Genomic DNA, 19,525 nt, shown 5'->3' with positions numbered 1-19,525 from the left:
TTTGGCTATTATGAATAAAGATGCTATGTACATTTGTGGACAAGTTTTGTGTGGACATAAATTTCTTTTCTCTTGGGTAAGTACCTAAAAGTGGAGTTACTGGGTCATGTGGTAAGTGAATGTTTAAATTCCTAAGGAGCTGTTAATTTTCAGAGGTGGTTGTACCTTTTTAACCTCCACAAGCAATGTATGTTGTTTTACATCCTCACCAGCATTTGGTATTGTCAGTTTTTAAAATTGTATTGTAAATGTTTTCTTTTTCAATAGGTTTCTAAGTTGCCCTGAATATGAGCGACTGAATATTGTGTATGCTTTGGGACCTGGGTAAAAGTGACTGCTCTTTCAGTGTGGGTTTTGCAAGGCAAGTTAGAGCTTGCATAACAGTGTATGTACATTGAATTACTTTGGAAAACTTTGGCTCAGTTTGTTTGTTTCAGTGTTTGCATGGATCTCTGCAGTCAGCCTGTACCTCTCTCTCTCTGTCTCTCTTCTTTGGTAAATTATCTCTAAAATATTATGAAAGTAATCCAGGTTCTTGTTAAATAGTAAATAAAGGAGAAAACTGAAAGGTTCTCTGAACTCCTCTACCTCTACACACAGTTTCACAGTATCCAAAAATAACCACTGCTAGTATTTTTTGTGTATCTTTCCTCAAATATTTTATGTATTTGCTAACATATATATCAATATGCATGTGTAATTACATATATATGTGTTTTTGGAACAAATAGGATCATATTATAAATACTATTCTGCAACAAGTTTTCACTTAATATATCTTGAAACTTTTAAAATATCAGCACAGGGACTTCGCTGGTGTCTCAGTGGTTAAGAGTCCGCCTGTCAATGCAGGGGACATGGGTTCGAGCCCTCGTCTGGGAAGATCCCACATGCCGCGGAGCCAACTAAGCCCATGCCCCACAACCACTGAGCCTGAGCTCTAGAGCCCACAAGCCTAGAGCCCGTGCTCTGCAGAAAGAGAGGCCGCTGCAGTGAGAAGCCGCCGCTCACCACAGCTAGAGAAGGTCCGCGCACAGAAACGAAGAACCAACACAGCCAAAAAATAAATTAATTAATTCAAAAAAATCAGCACATGAATGTAGTCTTTCTTTTTGTCACTCTTAAAAATGTATTTCAAAGTACGGATTTATAATTTTACTAGTTCCCTATGCTGGTTATCTTAGGTTAATTCTAAGATTTAGCATTACAAACAATGTTGCATACAATTTTTTTTTTAATGTATCATGCAGGTATACCCAAAGAATGAATTCTTAACAGTGGAATTGCACAGTTTGCTCAAGTTTTATTTCCAGCTGGAGTGTATGTAGTTTCAGGATATAAACAGCTCATTGGAAGTTGCTAGTAAACACAGGGTAATGTGTGTTTCCACAGCCTCTTTTGTCACGAGACCTTTGACAAAAGGAGAAGGTGACCTTGAAAGAAAGGTCTTTGTCTTTATCTTTTGTAGATTCTCCTTTGGCCATCTACAATTTACTAATAATTAGCAGTCATTCATAACCATCTTCTGAAACTGAAGACAGCTTTTCTAGAGACTAAAAGTGTCATCACCATAATTTACTCAAAATCTAATCTATTATTCTAGGAAACTAATATATTTTTTACAGTTCCTTTATCTTAAGATAGAACAATAATGCTGATATTGCCACTAAAAATAACTGGCTGGGCAACTGTTCAGACAAGTGTCACAAAAGACTGTGTCCTTTGCTTGTTGATCCGTTTAGCAATCTTCTCTGCCTATTTCCCCAAAGGATTTGAGATGTTTAATGCTGCAAGGACAAGTGCTTCAAGACACAACACCATCAATAGACTAAAGGACAAAAGGCAGATGGTAAAAGGGAGGGTGAGGGGAACTTATTTTTCCAAGAAACTAACTTAAGGAATGCCCAGAACTTAGTTCTGAGCTTCTTTGTAAACAAGGTAGAGAGAGAAAGAGGCTGAGTTAGAGAGCTTGCCATTTTCTGGCACAGAGGTTCTCAGTTTTATTAGATAGAACAATTTTTTATAACAAATATTTTGTAATGCCTTCTTATTATCCTGAAAGAGGTTTATGGATAATATAGCATATAGTATAGCATGCCATTTAAAATGAATATAAAGTCGTAAATCTAGTATATCACAAAAATTAAAGGTAAGTACTTTATAGTAAAATAATACATATTTTAACATGTGTATGTCCAGGCATGACTATGCTGGAAGGCAAATAAAGTTACCACATGCTTTATCTATAGGAAGAATCACTTTGAATGCAACTGCTACAAATGTAGCTTAGTTCAGGTGTGTTGGCTACTCAGCTACCACCAGCCTCATGGATGGCGAGACCATACAGTTTTCCTAATTGGTAAAGAATTCTTCTTAAATCCTGAACAAGAGCATAATCTCCCCTCAATTTACTTGGGTTTTGAATTCTTAGGAAATTAAGTGATATTGAAATTGAACAAAAACTTCTTTGTGTTTACATGTAAAGTTGATTTTTATTCCAGGCTCATAAGCAGCCTTTTTTTTTTTTTTTTCTTACATGGAAGTCTGATGAGATATGCAAAAATGGTGCAGAATGTGGAATAATTTTCCCTGCACAGGCCTGCTTTGTGCATTGCAGGCCGTGGAGCATCTCTGGTCTCTGTCCACACTAAGTGCCAGAAGTTCTTCCCTCCCACCCCCATGGGGACAACCATTTTGGAAATCCGCTTGGCATTATTTGTTAAAATCTGCATTTCTCATGAGCCAGTCATCTACTCCTAGTTATATACATATCAGAAATGAGTACATATGTGCATCACAAATTTTGTTCAAGAATGTTTGCAGCAAGATTGTTCCTAATAGCTCCAAATGAAAACTCATGTCACCTCAACAGAGGAATGGATAAATAGTGCTACAGTCACACAAAGGAGTAACATGCAACAGTGAAAAGGAACAAAGTGCTACTGCAGAAACCACGGAAAAATCTCACAACATTTAGTGACAGAGTCACACACAAAAGAATACATACTGTATGATTCCACAAGTACTAACACAGGTAAAACTAATTTATAGGATTTGTTGGAATAGTGCCTGGAGGGGGAATGAGGTGTGTTTCTGTGGTATTGATGGAGTTCTATTTCTTGACCTGGATGGGGTTTACATGGGTGTGTTTGCTTTGTGATAATTCATTATCGGCAGAGGGAAGAGTATGAAAACAATTCTGCAGGATGAGATTAGTTACATGTAAAAGGAAGGGAGGACAATATGACTGTAATGAAAAAAAAGAAAAAAGTCAGCTCCCTCCCCAATCCTCCTGCCCTCCATTTCCTAGGAGGGGAGCCTAGGAAAAACCAAACCCGAGAAGCAAATTCCAGCTGACACCCAAACCCTCAAACACATCCAGAGACTCAGAAGTCCATCACTCGGGGCAAAAGGTTATTCCCAGATTTGTCCTCGCTGCTCAGGTAAGAGGGTAAGGAAAAAACAAAGTTAAAAAACATTGAATTACTTCTCAATCTCGCTGCCTGGAGCCCGGAACTACCCGGGCCACCTGGGACAGACCCACCTAAGGGGGCGGGGCCGAAGCCCTACTCTGACTCCTTAGCAACGGAGCAGCCCTTTGTCGCGTCCTAGCAACACGCTCCTCCCTCCCCTTGGCAGGCCTGCCTTCCTCCTATCCCTCTACTCTGCTCACTGCTCCGGCTTAACCTCTCACTGGGAAGCTTAGTGGTCCTCTGGGCTTGGATTTGCACTTCCTGATTCAAGTGCCGGACAGCTCTCTGAGTTCCTGTAGTGGGAGCCTTTCAGGGAGAGCCAGAGTGCGGGAGGGACGGCGAGAAAAAACGTTTAAGAAAGAAAAAAAAAATCAAGATTTGGTAATTTTTATTTTTAAGGCACATCCAAATTTCCCAGGGGAGAGGGCTGGTAAGTGGGAAAATCTCTATTTTGTAAACTATATAAAGAAGGACGAAAAGAGACCCGTTGAAGACCCAGCCGGCTGGGGACTGGAGATGTTGGACACCATCGTCCCTTCCCTGCAGGACGTAGGCAGGCACGTGCTGCCCACGCTGCCCTCGCTGAGCCAGGAGGGTAAGCGACATGGGACGGAGGTCTTGGGGACAAACCTTTACCTGCTTGGGGGGCAAGACGAAGACCTTCTTCCCTATCCCTTGTCTCATGGCTGTATTGCCTTGGCAACCAGTTGGCAGTCACTGTAGGCTCATGCTGGACATCCGAAGACACTTTGTTTATTGACTTCGTTAATGAGAGAAAGGGGCCAGCTGAGGGTTTTTGATTAAACCAGATAATGTATACACAGGGCTTAGCTTAGGGACTAGCACAGAGTAAGTGCTCAATAAATGTTAGCTAAAAACAACCACCCCAAAGGACACCTTCTCAGAGTTCATGCAAAGACAAGGCTACTTTTGTTGCCACTGGTATCTTGAGGTTGTGTTAAGAAAGTGAGATTTAAAAAAAAAAAAAAAAAAGAACTGGGTGTTTGGGAGAAGACCTGACATCTTCTCATAGAAAACTTACTAGGCTTGGTTAGTTTCTTAGAAGAGTGACCCAAAAGTGACACAGAACTGTCTGCAAGCAACAGGAGCCTTTGGGAAGAAAGGTGCTCCAGAAATGCAAGCTATTATTGCTATTAAGTCACTGTAACTTAGGAATGATGCCTAGGCTTTAACCAAATGATTTTAGGAGACAAAATAAATAGGAGTACATGCCTCTTCTTTCTCTTTCCTTTGCATCACTCCTATTTTTCTTGTTATTTCTAAAAGAAGTATTTAAAATAATGGTTTTATGGATTTTAAAATATTTGGCATATTTATAAATTTATATATAATTTATTTATTCAAGTATTTTGAGAACATACTGTGTGCTGGGCACCAGAGAACTGATGTTGAGCAAAAAACTTGGAATTTACAATCTAATGAGGAAGATACACATTAACCAAGTATTCGCAGAAATGAATATAAATTTACATTTAGTCAGTGCTACCAAGCAAGTGTATGGTACAATGAGAACTTGTAATGAGGGTTGAGAATGGAGTTGTGTGTCAAGATTTGCTGAAGAAGGAAAGATTTGAGCTGAGATGTAAAGAATGAGTTGGAATTGTTACAAAACCAAACTTGGGTCCATTTGCCCAATGTGCAGCAAAGTCAATCTACTGACGCCAGGTTTTGGTGAAGGAAAGTATAGCCTTTATTGCAGGGCCAAGCAAGGAGAATGGGAAGCCCATGCTCAAAAGAATTGAATTCTTCAATGTCTTTCAGGGAAAGGTTTTTAAACATAGTGTGAGGGAGAGGGTTGCAGGGTGCGTGATAAGCTTGTGTACGATTCTCTCCTTGATTGATGTTGAGGTAACACAGTGATGTTTCAGGAATCTCAGGCATCAACCTTCTAATTCCAACCTGTTTGGGATCTACATGCTGTTGGTCAGCATGCAGTTAACTTCCTCCACCTGGTGGGGGTTTTAGTATCTGCAAAACAACTCAAGGATATAGCTCAGGACATTATCTTTGGCCTCTGAAAAGGAACTAAAGGTCCTTGACTTTGTGGCTAAACTCATTATTTTGTCTTGCTTGACTGTTTTCCTTTGTTTTTGCATTTTCTCATGTCTCTGATTAAATTTGCTCTTTGGAACTCGGGGAAGGTCTAGGAGGCTAAAGCTTTCCTACAAGCAATACGCAGGGGACACAGGGGATGGGGGGTTTGTCCTTGGGAAGAACCCACATGGTCCTGCTAGGTTTCAGAATTAAGTAGGTGAACTGAATCAGTTGAACAGGGAGGGGAGGGGAGGGGAGAGTGCACTTGGCAGAGAGTAGCAAGAGCAAAACTCTGGAGGGAGGGAGCATGGTGTGATTGAGGAATTGAAAGAAGGTCAACATGCTCTATAGCTTTATAGCTGCAGGAGGGAATGTGTTCTTAAAGGAGGCTGATGGGAAGTGGAGGGGTCAGATTGTGCCTGGCCTCATAAGTCACATTAAGGATGTTGGCTGTTCAGCCTGAGGGGAAGCTATTAAGTGTTTTGAGTGGAGCTAAAGGAGGAGCTGAATGACATGGCCAAGTTTGTGTTTTGAGAAGATTGGTCTGGTGGCAATGTGGAGAATGAATTGGAGGGTCAAGAATGCCTATAACAGTAACCTAGTGAGAATGAGTCATTTGAATTCACTCTTGGTTTGAATTGGTAGCAGTAAAAACGCAGTGAAGTGGACAGACTGAAAGGCTATTTGGAGAAAAACTCTGCAAATTATAGTGACGGACTGGATATAGAAGTGAGAGAGAAGGGAGGTTTCAAGAATGCCTTCTGAGTCCTTGGCTTATATAACTGAGCTGATGATGGGGCCATTCGTTGAGACTGAAACCCTGGGTAAAGGACAACATTTAAGGGAAGGAAAACCCAAGTTAAAATGCCTTCGTGAGATGTCCAGGTAGGCAGCTGGGTCTGCAAGCAACTTTTCAGGTCTGCAGCCTCAAAAGACCAAAGGTGCCTGGGCTTCTAAATAAACATTTAGGGTCATCTACATATTCGTGGTCATTAAAGCCCTGGGCAAAGATGTGAATGCTTAAGCAGAAAGTATGGAGTGGAAAGGGAAGGCGGCTGAGGGTTGTGCCTTGAGAAACTCCAACATTTAGTGGCTGGGTTGTGGAAGGTAGGCTCACAAAGGAGACAGAAGAAGTGCCTCGAGAGGCAAGAAGAAAACCCAGGAGAGAGAAGTGTCACAAAAGCCAAAAGGAGATGTGCTTAAAAGAGGAGGGAGTGGTCAGAGAGGTGAACAATTAAACAAGTCCATTGAATTTATTGACAAGGAGATCACTGGTGACTTCAGCAAGAGCTTTATTGGTTGAATGACAGAAGTAGAAGTCAAATGACTATTTACTAACTTTCACAAATGACCCACTATAAAGGAGGTGAGGATAAACTCCCAATATCAGCAAAACACACAAATTCAATTTTATCATTGTGTATGTTAAGGTGTGCTGCGTCCGTACATTTCACCAAAGTTTAATCTAATGTAATTATAGTACTTAGAGGGTACCCTCGTCATTTTACAGATGTGAGCTGGTTGAAACTATGGAAGACGACATAGCTAGCAGTCCGGGAAGGCAGGAAGGCTGTAGGTCTTCAGACACCCAACACACTGATGTTCCCACTGCACTGTGCTCTGGGAATATGTTTCTTTGTCCAGATCACTCTGTAATAATTTGCTCTGTTTGTATATCAGTGTTTTAACTTTAGAGGATGTTTTATAAAGTCAGGGGACTTATCTTTTACTTTTGATATTAATATCTATTTCAAGTATATATTATTCTATAATTTACATAATGGGCACTTGGCCCTTTTTTTTAAAATAATGATTATATATAAAGATACAGTATTCCTGCTTGGAATACACTTGGCATTGTGTTTAAAAATATGGTTTTGAATGCACAAAATGTTTAGAATTTGAAGGCAAATGAAGGTTGAATTGAATATAGAAGGTATGTCCAGGGATTATTCTCGTGATTCTTGGTATTTCAGTGTCTGATTAAAATAAATAATAACCTCAGCTTTCCTAAAAATATAAAAGTAGCATATTCTTTAATTCACTTTTTAGACTGGATTAAAATTTTTCTTTTGAGATTTAGTGATACCTTTTCTGACACTTTGGGATATGGAAAAAATCAGTTAGAAATCACAGTCTGTAGCATTTCCAAATCTATTCCATTTGAATTGCAGGAGTCTAAAACTTGCTAAGGGAAATGATGTACATGTTTTCCTTTTCCTTCAGTGAAAAATATCAAATTTCAGTTTAGAATAATAACTCTGCTCTTATATGACTTTACCTATTAGATTTTACAGAGTAAAACAACACAGTGGACTTGAATGTATCATTCAAATGAGGAAAGATGATCTTCAAATTTTAATTAAGCTCCATCAAGACTTTTCACTAGGGTTGGATTGCAAGCTATCTAGTTTCTCCTGGCCCTAATTAAATCATTTCCTTTGGTTAGATTGTTTTCCTGAAATTTGAGCTGCATATCATGAGTCTAGGTGAAAAGCTTAACAGTTTTGCTTTGAAAAGTCTCCATGTAAGTCTGGATAGAGACTTTAACCATTAGTGAATTAATAATATTTTTAGTCATGATGAAAATTTGAATTTAAAGTACAGTTGGGACTGTTTGAAAGCCCTTCTTAGTTCTTAGCAGTCAGCAGTAGAATTCTTTTGTCTGTGGGGGTGAGGAGGAGTGGGAAATGCAGCAGGTTGAGGCAGAATAGAAGAAATGCCTGATTATAACAAACTGTATATCCATGATTTAGAGTGAAGGGCGGAATCTTGGCATTCAGCTCACTGTAGCACGCAGCCCTAGTTTTTTTGGTGATTAAGTTTCCATCACCCAACTGTTCCTAGATGCTCATAAGAGTCACTGCTACTTCTTGTTGCCTAACCTGCTCTTTTCCTGGCATATTAATAAATATTTATAGCCCTGATATACTGGATTAAAAGACTACAATTTTCTGCTTTAGCTGGTGGTTTAAACCATTAGGAAAAACAGTTATACCAATAAGTCAAGCAGTTTCTAAAATGAGGAAAGAATGGGTTTTTGTCCCCAACTGCATCTGTGACCTGAAGTGGCAATCTGGTAAATGCCAGTGTTCTTGATCCTCTATTTTGAGAATTAAAACATAACACTCTTTGGATTTGCAAAGAGTTCATTAGTGGACTGTATCTGTCATAAACTCATGACTAGATTTGGAATGGAAATGTCAACACAGACACAGTTTTCTATATCTATGAATATAAGTTATAACTAGAGTATACCTTCATATCATACATTAACACTTTAGTTATTGGCAACTACTTATTTTTCTACCACAGTTTTTTTGGAACACAGTTCAGTACAAGAAAATAAGCATAGAAGGCCTCCCCCTGATCATTCAAAGCAGAAAGTGCAACGTCTATGCCCTAATTCAAAGTAAAGCCCCTTGGACCCCTGTGCAAAAGACTGTTTTTAAAAAATGTTATTTTAGACATAATATTAGTATATTTGTTGAAATCAAGAGCACAACAGATCAGAAGCAGTGAATTAGGATTGGGTAGGGAGCCTGCAGAACACTAGCAGCAGAGAGAAATGACAGCTGGAGTCCAACAGTGACAAATGAGAGTGAAAAGTAGAGTCAAGAATTTAGCCAAAATAGAAGTACAGAGGCAGTTAGTATACAGACAGCAGCCTTTCATGCCTTAGTGGCCCCTGGCCTTCTTCCTGTGTTGTAGAATGGTGTAAGAATGCATCTTCATGTTAATCAGATACTAGAGTAGACCCTTAGAGGCTTGTTGAATGGGTCGTTAAGAAAAGGCTAGATTATACTTGGTTAATTCTGTTTATAGACTAAAGGAAAGGTGTGATAGATTTTCCTTTATTCTAGGAAGATTTTCTTCAGAAATTTCTTTTTCTTTCCCTCCACCTCCCCCGCCCCCTCCTCCTCCCTTCTTCCCTTCCTCTTTCTCCTCCTCTTCCCCCTCCTCCTGCTTCACATTTTTGGAACTTAAAGGGGTAAGCTTTACTTACCAGGAAAATTAACTTTGGAGAATGACCTTATTTTCTGTTAATTCTAAATTAATTAGAAATTACTGTTATTTGGTTCTGCATTTCATATTTACAATTTAATTAACACTAAGATACTATCACAGGGGTGCTTTCATAAATTATTTTTTGTTTCCTTTGAATTTCAGAAGTCTCTACTATTTGGGGGAATGTGTCAGAATTTGTGGAACGGCAGCTATCCCTATGTAAGGTAGGATTTATGCTTTAATTTTTTTTCGTATGCTTTAATTTTAATGTAGGAAGTCAAAGAATCTTTCTGCCTTAGTCTCATATAGTTTTGCTGGGAGCAGGAGAGCAGACTTTAGAGCCACCCAGTTTAACTTGCAGTTTTGGGATTTTATGATGCTCATACTTAGGACTTGTGAACAGTAGATTTAACAAACATGGATTTCACCCTTAGGTAATGAATTTGAAAGTTTTGCTCTTCTGGTGATAGGAAGTGCATCACTGATCAGCCCGGGGTGCATGTAGAGGAAGTAGGTGAATTCTGTTCATCTGTGACCTGATAGTTCCTGGCATAGCTATATAAGGATATGATGCTTCTTGTTTTGCCTCTTTGCAGGGGATGGATTTTAATTGAAATATAAGAAGGCAGTCAGGAACTGAACTCAACTTGCCAAAATTGAGGAACTTTGCCCGTGGCTAAACTTTTTCCTCCCATCAAGTTTTAAGTTTGGATGCTGTAGAACTGAACAGAGATTTTGGGAGTTTGGAGGGAGCTGGGATGTTGTGAAACTTTTATACCCTACTCAGAGGTCCCAATATGACAGCTTTTGAGCTAAATTCATCCTTGAAACCTATTTTATTTGGTCTGATAATTTGAATTAGTCATCAGCACTTAAAATTGGAAGAATTTATGTAAAGTTTTGTATTTATTTTCTCGAAAAATTAGCAGATTAATGATACAGTTTTCCTTCCCTACATGTGACACTCAGCTGGAGCTGACAGGGGCTCTCCCCTTCAGATGGGGCACACGCTCCCTAGCCATCACGTTATCTGGCTCAGTACCTTCACTCCCTTGCATTCTTTCTTGTCTCCTATAGGTATTTGACTTTGTAACCCTTGATGTATGATACTTTCAGGGAGACAGAGACCCAGTGTGAGAGCCAAAAGCATTTGCTTCTACCCATCAGCCAAGATCACCACACTGCAGCATATGTCTTGGATGTTTTGGGTCGTTGGGTTTTAAGTGAGGGACATAAAATCTAAAGGAATGAGAGAACAGAGATTCTCATGACCCCTTAAATCCCCCTCTGATGGCAAGGGATTAAAATTGAAAATGTCACACAATTTAGGACAAGAGTAATCTTAGATATGGATTAAAAGCAGCTATGGCCTCCATACAAGTTTTCTTAGTCCTCATAGCCTTTGAATGATATGGAGATGAGGGATCAGAAAAGCATCATGGATGAATATATTATATTTTATACTTATTTGAAAACTTAGAGTCATAAAGTACTAAAGCTGTAAGGAATCATAAAGATTATTGAATAATGCCCAAGGTTAATTCTCTTCATGTTTTTTTGGGATTACAGTGCTAAGGATTATTTTTCTTTACATTTACAGTGAATTCTCTTTGTTGCTTTTTTTCCCCTTCTTTATCTGCTCAGGGAGTTCAGATTCCAGGACTTGGAACTTTCACTTTCACGAGACAAAAACTTGAGGTGGGAAACAAGAAGGTTATTCTCATTCAGAGGCCCGTGTTTATCATGACAGAGAAGTTAGTACAGATCCATCGACTCAAACAGAACAAAGTATATACTCCTGGTAAATATATTTCACTTTTAACTTTCCCAAAAGGTGACCAGCCTGGGGATAAAAACGAAAGGGCGAAGCTTGGCCATTTGCTGCTTTACTGGTTTTTGATTTGAGGAGCTCTCCTTTCATGTGGTACGTTTGGCAGAGGGAGGGGCCGAGGTAGGAAATAATATACAGTCTTCCTGCAGGCCATGTTACACCTCAGTAGCTGAAGACCTGATGTGGCATCAGGGCAAATGTATATAAAACCACATCACCAAGTCATACATATTTTTATTCATATTTCAGATCCTAAGAAATTAAAAGTGGTTATAAAGAAGAGAAAGTTAATTAGGGTCACTGGTTGGGAGAATCACAGTTAATAACAGCTGGAAAAAGATTGCTGTGTCTCTAATATATATAATCTAAATGATTAAAGTTTAAAAGTTGTTAGAAGGTTAATAATTCCGTAAAGACTTAATACCATATACACCTCTCATGCCCTGAAATCTTCCTTCTTTCCTTCCATTCCTTGTTCCTTCCCTCCCTTCCTTCCTTCCTTCCTTCTTTCCTTCCTTCCTTCCTTCCTTCCTTCCTTCCTTCCTTCCTTCCTTCCTTCCTTCCTTCCTTCCATGAATATTTACTGAGGGCCAGCTATGTGTCAAGCCTTGTTGCAGGTGCTAGAGACATAGTGGGAGACATGACACCTGCCACAGGATATTGCATTCTGGCTTTCACGTGTGGCTCTGTGACACCTGCCCTGGTTACTTAGAGGCCTCTGGGGTCTTCCTTCCTAATTTCTGGCTGTGCTCCTTTCAACCTTCCTTATCGTACCCTCCTGCAGCAGACTCATATCTGGATGAAGAGAGATCGTCCACCCCCAATGCCAACAGGTGAAACGGCTGAAACTTCCCTTCATGTTAACATCCCTGAAAGTTAATTACCAACAACCTATACTTAGAATTCATTATGCATGTATTCTGCGTGGAGAGTTTGATGGATTTTCCAGGCATTTTTACCTAGAATTTTATGACAGAAGAAATATTCTAATTAATCAAAAACCTACCAAATGAAATGAAAATAAAGCCAACTTTTTTTTTGCAAAAACATTTGTAGCTTAGAATAGAGCTTATTTTGCATCTTGGATTTTGTAGTGTAGTCCAAAAAATTTCTTTAGATCTATAATTAATTTTTTTATGAGGTTGAAGAAATTTCAGAATTAAACATACATGATTGAACTCATTCATAAGAAAAAAGACAGTTTAGCTTTTTTTTTTTCCCTTCGGTTGTGCTCCACGGTGGCTTGTGGGGTCTTAGTTCCCCAACCTGGGATCGAACCCGGGCCCTCAGCAGTGAAAGTGCACAATCCTAGGAATCTTAACCACTGGACCACCAGGGAATTCCTGACAGTTTAGCTTTGGGGTGATGATTCTTCATTATTAATTTGGTAGCTAATCAAACATTATACAGTGATTCTTTTTTTAATTAATTAAATTAATTAATTAATTGGCTGCATTGGGTCTTTGTTGCTCCGTGCAGGCTTTCTTTAGCTGTGGCAAGCGGGGGTTACTCTTCGTTGTGGTGCAGAGGCTTCTCATTGAGGTGACTTCTCTTGTTGTGGAGCATGGGCTCTAGGTGCAGGGGCTTCAGTAGTTGTGGCACATGGGCTCAGTAGTTGTGGCTTGTGAGCTCTAGAGCATAGGCTCAGTAGTTGTGGCGTATGGGCTTAGTTGCTCTGTGGCATGTGGGATCTTCTGGACCAGGGATTGAACCCACGTCCCTTGTATTGGCAGGTGGATTCTTAACCACTGTGCCACCAGGGAAATCCCTATACAATGATTCTTAAAGATTATTAAGACATGGTCCTTGCTTTGAAGAGCTCAGAATCTAGCATGGTAGATAAATATATAAGCAAATGATGCAACATGATTAAGTGCTGTAAAAGCAGCATTGATCAGAACTGGATCATTGATCAGATCTGAATCAATGCCAGGGGAGCCCCAAGGGGAGGATGCCTAACTCTGCTTGGGGAGGTTTTAGGGAGATGACATGCTAGGAGGTCTTAAAGGATGATAAAACTTTGCTGGCAGAGAAGCTGTAGAAGGTATTTCAGGAACAGTATGAACAGTTCAAGTATAAGGGAAAGAATGAAGCTTCTGAAGGCAGTAACAGGTACTTCCGTGTGGCCAGGGCATTTCATCATGGAGGCAAGTGGAGGGAAGTAAGAGGTTGGTAGGAGTAAAATTGTGAGGAGCCTTATATGGTTTGGTAAGGACTTTGGAATTCATCCTGTAGGCACTGAGGAGCCACTGAAAGTTTTTGAGCAAGGGACTCTCTGTACTGGTCCAGTTTTTAGTTTAGGAAGGTAACTCTTTTTGATAAAATATGTGAAAGCTTGAATGAAATCAGTGGCAGTCAGGAGGAAGATGAGGGAATCTACTCGTGAGATATTTCAGATGTAGAACTGGTGGGATCTGGTCACCAGTGGAGAGCGGTGGGTAGCAAGAGGAAGGAAGGTATTGAGGATGACTCACATTTCTCAGAGAATAGATGAATACTTATGCCATTAATGGCCATAGGGAGTGAAGGGGAAAGGTGGGTTGTGTGGCAGATAAAATAATGAGTTTGATTTTGTACATGTTGAATTTGAGATTCCTGTTGGGATGTTTAGGTCTAGATAATTTCAGAAGTCAGGAGAGGGGTGGAGACTAGAGGTCAAGATTAGGATAAATTTACCCAGGAGATATGATGTAAAGTAAGAAGAGGAGACCGACAAAGACAAAATCCTGTTAAAACAAACACCATCTTATAAGAAGCAGAAGAGGAAGGAAGCTAGCAAAAGACACCAAGGAGGAGGAAATTGGAGAGCCAAGAGTGGTGCCATGGATGCAAGAGAAAATAGAGGGTGAGGCCCACAGAAGTTACAGAGAAGTCATGAGAATAAGATTTGCAACACATCTGTTGGCTTGTACATCATGAGATGACAGTGTCCTTACATAAAGGCTGGAAGACAGATTGCAGATTGGTGTTGGGCAAATGGGAGGGGAGAATCTAGGGGGAGACAGTATAGAATCACCATTAAATTGTGCAAGAGGCTGTGGACTGATATAGGGAAGATTGTGTCTTGTAGAGCTGGTAAGCCTCATCATCCAGCAGTGTTAGACCTTTGAAAGGCTATAAATTAATGTTTGCTGAGTGAATGTTTAGAATGTTCTTATCTTCCCTCCGTCCTGGCCCTCTATCAGTGCACCTTGTTTACTGTCTCTCTTTTGATGTATCATCTTGATCATCTTTCCTATTTTCCCCCTTTTCTGACTTGTGGACCATACATAGCTCCTATATCTGTTCTAGTTAAGTAGAGCCTGCACTTACCTTCATGCTGGATATAACCATGTTCCCCTGCAATGCCATTTATATACTCATTAGAGAGGAAAAGCTGTCTGCAAGTCACCCAGACTGATACCCACTGATAAGACCCACTTTTGTTTGAAAGGTAACTTCTAGTAGAGATGACTGTCTTTTCAAAACACTTAATGTTTGTAGATATTTATAATCATTTAAAAATGATATGATAACTGGAAGAGAGAGGCAAATACTGCCGCAGCATATCCTGAGAGATAAGGGGACTAAAAACTTCAGAAAACCCTTTGGTGAAGAGAAACAGTTGTAGTTATAAATAGATCTCCAAGAGAAAATGAAAAGCTTGTCTGGAGTATTGCTTAGAAAGCTATTTATTCTTGTTTTGAGCAAAAAAAAATTCTACTTTTAGGGAAAATTGTATTGATTAATATCTATTAATAGGGTATAACTAAAGGCTTCACATGGACAGTTCTATTTCTGAGTCTTAAGTGAGGATCAGATAATTATTTGTGAGTATGTTTGATATGTCCTTGTTGTAATTTCCACTTCTTTCCCCTCACCCCAACTGTCTTTTTCTCCTCTAGGTGATATCCCAATTGTTCCACTTAATTTTGTCATGATATCCCTAGAGGGTCCATTTAACAGAGATACAGTGGAAGGATGTGTGAAGGAGACATTGCTTTTTTTATCACGATCCATTTCCACCAAACGAAATGTGGAGTTTACATTCAAAGGAATTGGGGTCCTCGTGATCAAAGGTGGCAAAGTGAAGATGAGATTTTATAAGGACTTCCTCTGTACAATGGACGGAACTGGAGCTTTGGTGAAAGCTCTAGCAAATGTAAATGAATGTTTTCCTTCTCCTAACCCCTTTTCCGATTGTAGCTCTGAATCTTCTGTAAATGTGTCACCTTTAAGAAAAACTAAGGTTAACATATTTTATTTTATTTTATTTTATTTTATTTTTTTAGCTCTTTGTTGGAATATAATTGCTTTACACTCTTGTACCAGCTTTTGAGGCACACCAAAGTGAATCAGCTGTATTTAGACATATATCCCCATATCCCCTCCCTCCCGTGACTCCCTCCCACCCTCCCTGTCCTGGCCCTCTAAGGCATCACCCATCATGGAGTTGATCTCCCTTTGTTATACAGCAACTTCCCACTAGCTATCTATTTAACAATTGGTGGTGTACATATGCCTATGCTACTCTCTCACTTCGTCCCAGATTCCCCTTCGCGCCCCCGCCCCCCCAACCCCGTGTCCTCCAGTCCATTCTCTGCATCTGCATCCTTATTCTTGCCCTGGGTTGACATTTTAAATGGCAATTACCCCAAATCAAAGAAGGGCTTGTTTATAGATGATTAACTCTTTGACAAAAAAGTTATAGGGGCTAAGGAATTTTAAGTTTTGAGTCAATGCCACCTGAAAACTATAGTGATAGAAACTCATAATTCTGAACTTTTATAGTACCTTATGGTTTAAAAAATTCTTCCATGTATATTATTTCATTTGTCTCAAAACATTATAAAGCCAGAATCATTATCCTGATTTTACCAATGAGAAAAGTGGGGGCTCAGAGAGGTGACGTGGGGATCTGCAGTGAGGGTGCTCAGCTGTGGAACTGCAGTTCAAGCCCGGACTTCCTAATTATTCTTTTTGTGCTGATTGCACTATTTTATTTTAATAAAAAGTCTACAGAAAAATTGAATTCAAGTCACGAAAATATATCTTTAGCTTTTAATTTGCATTGTTGTAGAAGAAATTTCATAATTAACCCATCACTATTGATCGTTAAGTAGCTGGTGTGACCTACGTGCTAAGTTGGACACAGCGAACTTCAAGGAGGCAGTGAAACAGTCAGTCAACAGGACTAACTGAATCTTAATGTACTAAGTTGGTATGAATGAACTGGATTATCACAGATGCTATATAATCCTGTGTCCCATAGAGCAAAAGCCCGACTTTTAAATGAAAAAGCTATGAAAGGAAAGGTTATAAATAATTTCTCCTTTCATGGTGCTCTGGGATGGGGCTTTAGGAGATGGAGAAGTGCATAATGAGGCCCTTGGTGTTTCCTCCACACTCTGGCTTCATACAGGATTGCTAAGAGGGATGCCGACCCTGTGTGTACAAAGTGGAAGCACACACACAAGCATCACCCTCTCTTTTGCATAAAAATATTTGCAAAACCAGAAGCAAGGCCAGAGTGCTGCTTCATCTCTCACGCCCAGGGATTCCACAGAACTTAGAGCTTCCATATGTGTTTGAAAGAAAGGATAATGTTTTAACTGGTCTGCTACACTCTAAGACATACCTTTTAAGGAGCATTTTCCAAAAGAACTAGTCTTGAGAGATAATCTATAAAAAAAGGGTCTGGAGGCCCAAGCACATGGGTGTGTTAAAGGACCTGAGAGTTCTGGCTGGGAAGAAGCTGCTTTAACAGCCTGAATGTGTTTAATCATGGACCTTTAGAATGAGTCAGTATTCAATAACGTCTATAAAACACATTTTGGGAAACTGCAATAAGGATGTGAGAGTGACTGTTGTTCTCCCAGATGTTCCATAGTGTAAACCCAAGTGCTGTCCTGCAGAAGAGTGCTTGTGGGAAGATGTGTGCTAATTTCATTGATGCTGCTTTTGCTCAAAATACTTTTAAAACCTCTATTTTTTGGAATCCCCTTGAAAGCCTTTTGTAAACCATATCATTAATCCTAAAAGAATAATTTTATATATTATTCTATATTAGTATAATTGAATAATGTGATTATTATACATTATATATGTAATTATTATATATATAATATAATATAATGTATATAATATTATTATATATAATTATATATTTATAATAAATATATAATTATAATAGCCACTATTTGTGGAGTGTTTATACCTGCTGGCCACTTATACACAGTACCTCACAAAAATCCTGTGAATTTGATCCTGTTATTGTCCCCACATACTGAGGGTCTAAGGCTATGTAACTGTTAACAGCTTGGGAATTTAAACATGAGGATGCCTGACTCCAAAGCCCTTCTCTTAACTACCCAGTTTTAGAGTTATTTGGGTCAAGAGTGGAATTTGCCATTTTCCTGAGAGTTTCAGCAAGTTGGTTGTCCTCTTAAAGATGTCTAAACGGAGTTGTCAACTCTAAGGGCAGTTTCCAAGGAGGAAATGGTTTGAGAAAAGGCAGCATCAATAGAGCTGGTATGCGACCATGCAGGGTGACTACTGTGATAAATGAGCTCATTCTTCATTGGATTTTAAGCTCTAGGCTTTAAGAACTAAACAAAAATACCAGTAGAGAGTATCATGACAGTCTGAAGCCTCTGAGCACCCTGTTGCTCTGATTTGTTGGTGTGCTGGACCACAGCCCACGTGTAACCTGTCTCTGTCCCTGTCCCCAGAGGCCCGACACTGTGGATTCGGTGTTGTCTAGCAGAGAATCCTTGAGGAAACGGCCCAACAGCGTGCTTGCATTTCCCAGGTCAGCGCTTTCCTCCACAGCTCCCTCCAGGCCCAGCAGTCCTTGCTGACCTGTTGATGCAAGTGGAGAGTGTTTCACACTTGAGATTCTAGATCATGCTCCGTCTAGCTCTCTTTCTCTGTCTCTCTCTCTCTTTCTCTCTTTTTCTTTCTGTCTCTCTCTCACTCTCTCAGCGCTCCAGCAAATGAGTTAACTGCATAAACTTTCTGTAGTTACGTTAAAAAACAACAGGCACTTAGGATACTCTTTTTTTAAACTACTCTTGGTTCCCTGGAAATTCTCATAGTACCTGCCACCAACCTTAGTCCTTGCAGTATTAATTCTTCTCACCTGCTAGGCTTTCCTCTACTTTGCACCCCTTCCCCTGACCTAGCTTCTTCCTTGTCCTGCAGTCTAGACCACCTCCTTTCTGAGCTCTGATTTTAACCTCTGAATCGGCTAGGAAGACAGGGTACAGCTTTACTCCAAGAGCATAGTGGGCAGTACTGGTGCCTGCAGCTGACACTGAATAATCATAATCATAATCATAATCATAATCATAATTATTGTCTATGGAGCACTTACTAGATGCCAGGTATTGTTAAGCGCTTCCTCAATAGTCTTGTATTTAATCTTTACTACAGCCACTTGAGATATGTATTATAATTTTATCCATTTTATAGAGGAGCAAAATTAATTGTAATTTTAATTCTTTTTTAATTTTTAATTAAAAATTTTTTATTGGAGTATAGTTGATTTACAATGTTGTGTTATTCTAGGTGTACAGCATGTAATTTTAATTTTTTTTTTTTAACAAGTGAAGTGACAGGATGCAGTATTAAAAACACTGGAATAGGGGTCAGGAAATGTGGGTTTATTTCCAGTTTGGTCATTACTTACCTGTTATGAGCTCTTAATCATGTTTTTAATCTTAATTGCTGTGTCATTAACTACTCTGCATTTTGAGTAAGGGAAGTCTGGGAAATAGTAACCAACTTCCCAGAGTGTTATTTTCTCTCTCTCTCTTTTTTTTTTCTCATGTCTGTGACATCCTCTTGTGTTTGTTGGTTTGGAACAAGTCCCTCTTGGAAAAACTGTATGGCACAGATCTCAGCAAAATCAGTGTAGGGGGAGAATAAGCCTTAAAGGTCAATTAGTCCAACCCCTCATCTTGCAGATGAAATGGTTGCACAACTGAGGGGCCAAGCCAGAAATAAACTCATGGCTCCAGACTGCTCCAGTGTTGTTTCCATTGTAGCATGTTGCCCTACTCATTAAAAATAAATCGATGGGTTCAAATAATTTTATTTTGATTATATTTTGGAAGGCAAATTTGGCTGTCCTTTGGGACATAGTTTGAATTAAGCACTCCAGGAGGGAAATCGTTGC

The 19,525-nt window shown here is 39.5% G+C and overlaps 1 protein-coding gene across 2 annotated transcripts in view; it reads left to right on the top strand.

Annotated features, from left to right (window-relative positions):
* The first annotated feature begins 3,989 nt into the window (after positions 1-3,989).
* Positions 3,990-19,525, top strand: part of CCDC81 (coiled-coil domain containing 81) — a 38,979-nt gene continuing 23,443 nt past the window's right edge. Inside the window, exons 1-5 of one of the 2 annotated variants that reach the window (XM_057750571.1) lie at positions 3,990-4,068; positions 9,699-9,760; positions 11,181-11,337; positions 15,252-15,508; positions 18,078-18,157. In XM_057750571.1, the coding sequence (XP_057606554.1) occupies positions 3,990-4,068; positions 9,699-9,760; positions 11,181-11,337; positions 15,252-15,508; positions 18,078-18,157 (635 nt within the window). The remainder of the gene's footprint in view (positions 4,069-9,698; positions 9,761-11,180; positions 11,338-15,251; positions 15,509-18,077; positions 18,158-19,525) is intronic. The other variant, XM_057750572.1, reaches the window with a different exon arrangement.

Source organism: Hippopotamus amphibius, chromosome 9 (assembly GCF_030028045.1).
Source record: "Hippopotamus amphibius kiboko isolate mHipAmp2 chromosome 9, mHipAmp2.hap2, whole genome shotgun sequence".
In the NCBI taxonomy this organism is placed as follows: domain Eukaryota; kingdom Metazoa; phylum Chordata; class Mammalia; order Artiodactyla; family Hippopotamidae; genus Hippopotamus; species Hippopotamus amphibius.
The sequence above is the reverse complement of the archived record's forward strand: the minus strand, read 5'-3'. Positions and strand labels throughout refer to the sequence as shown.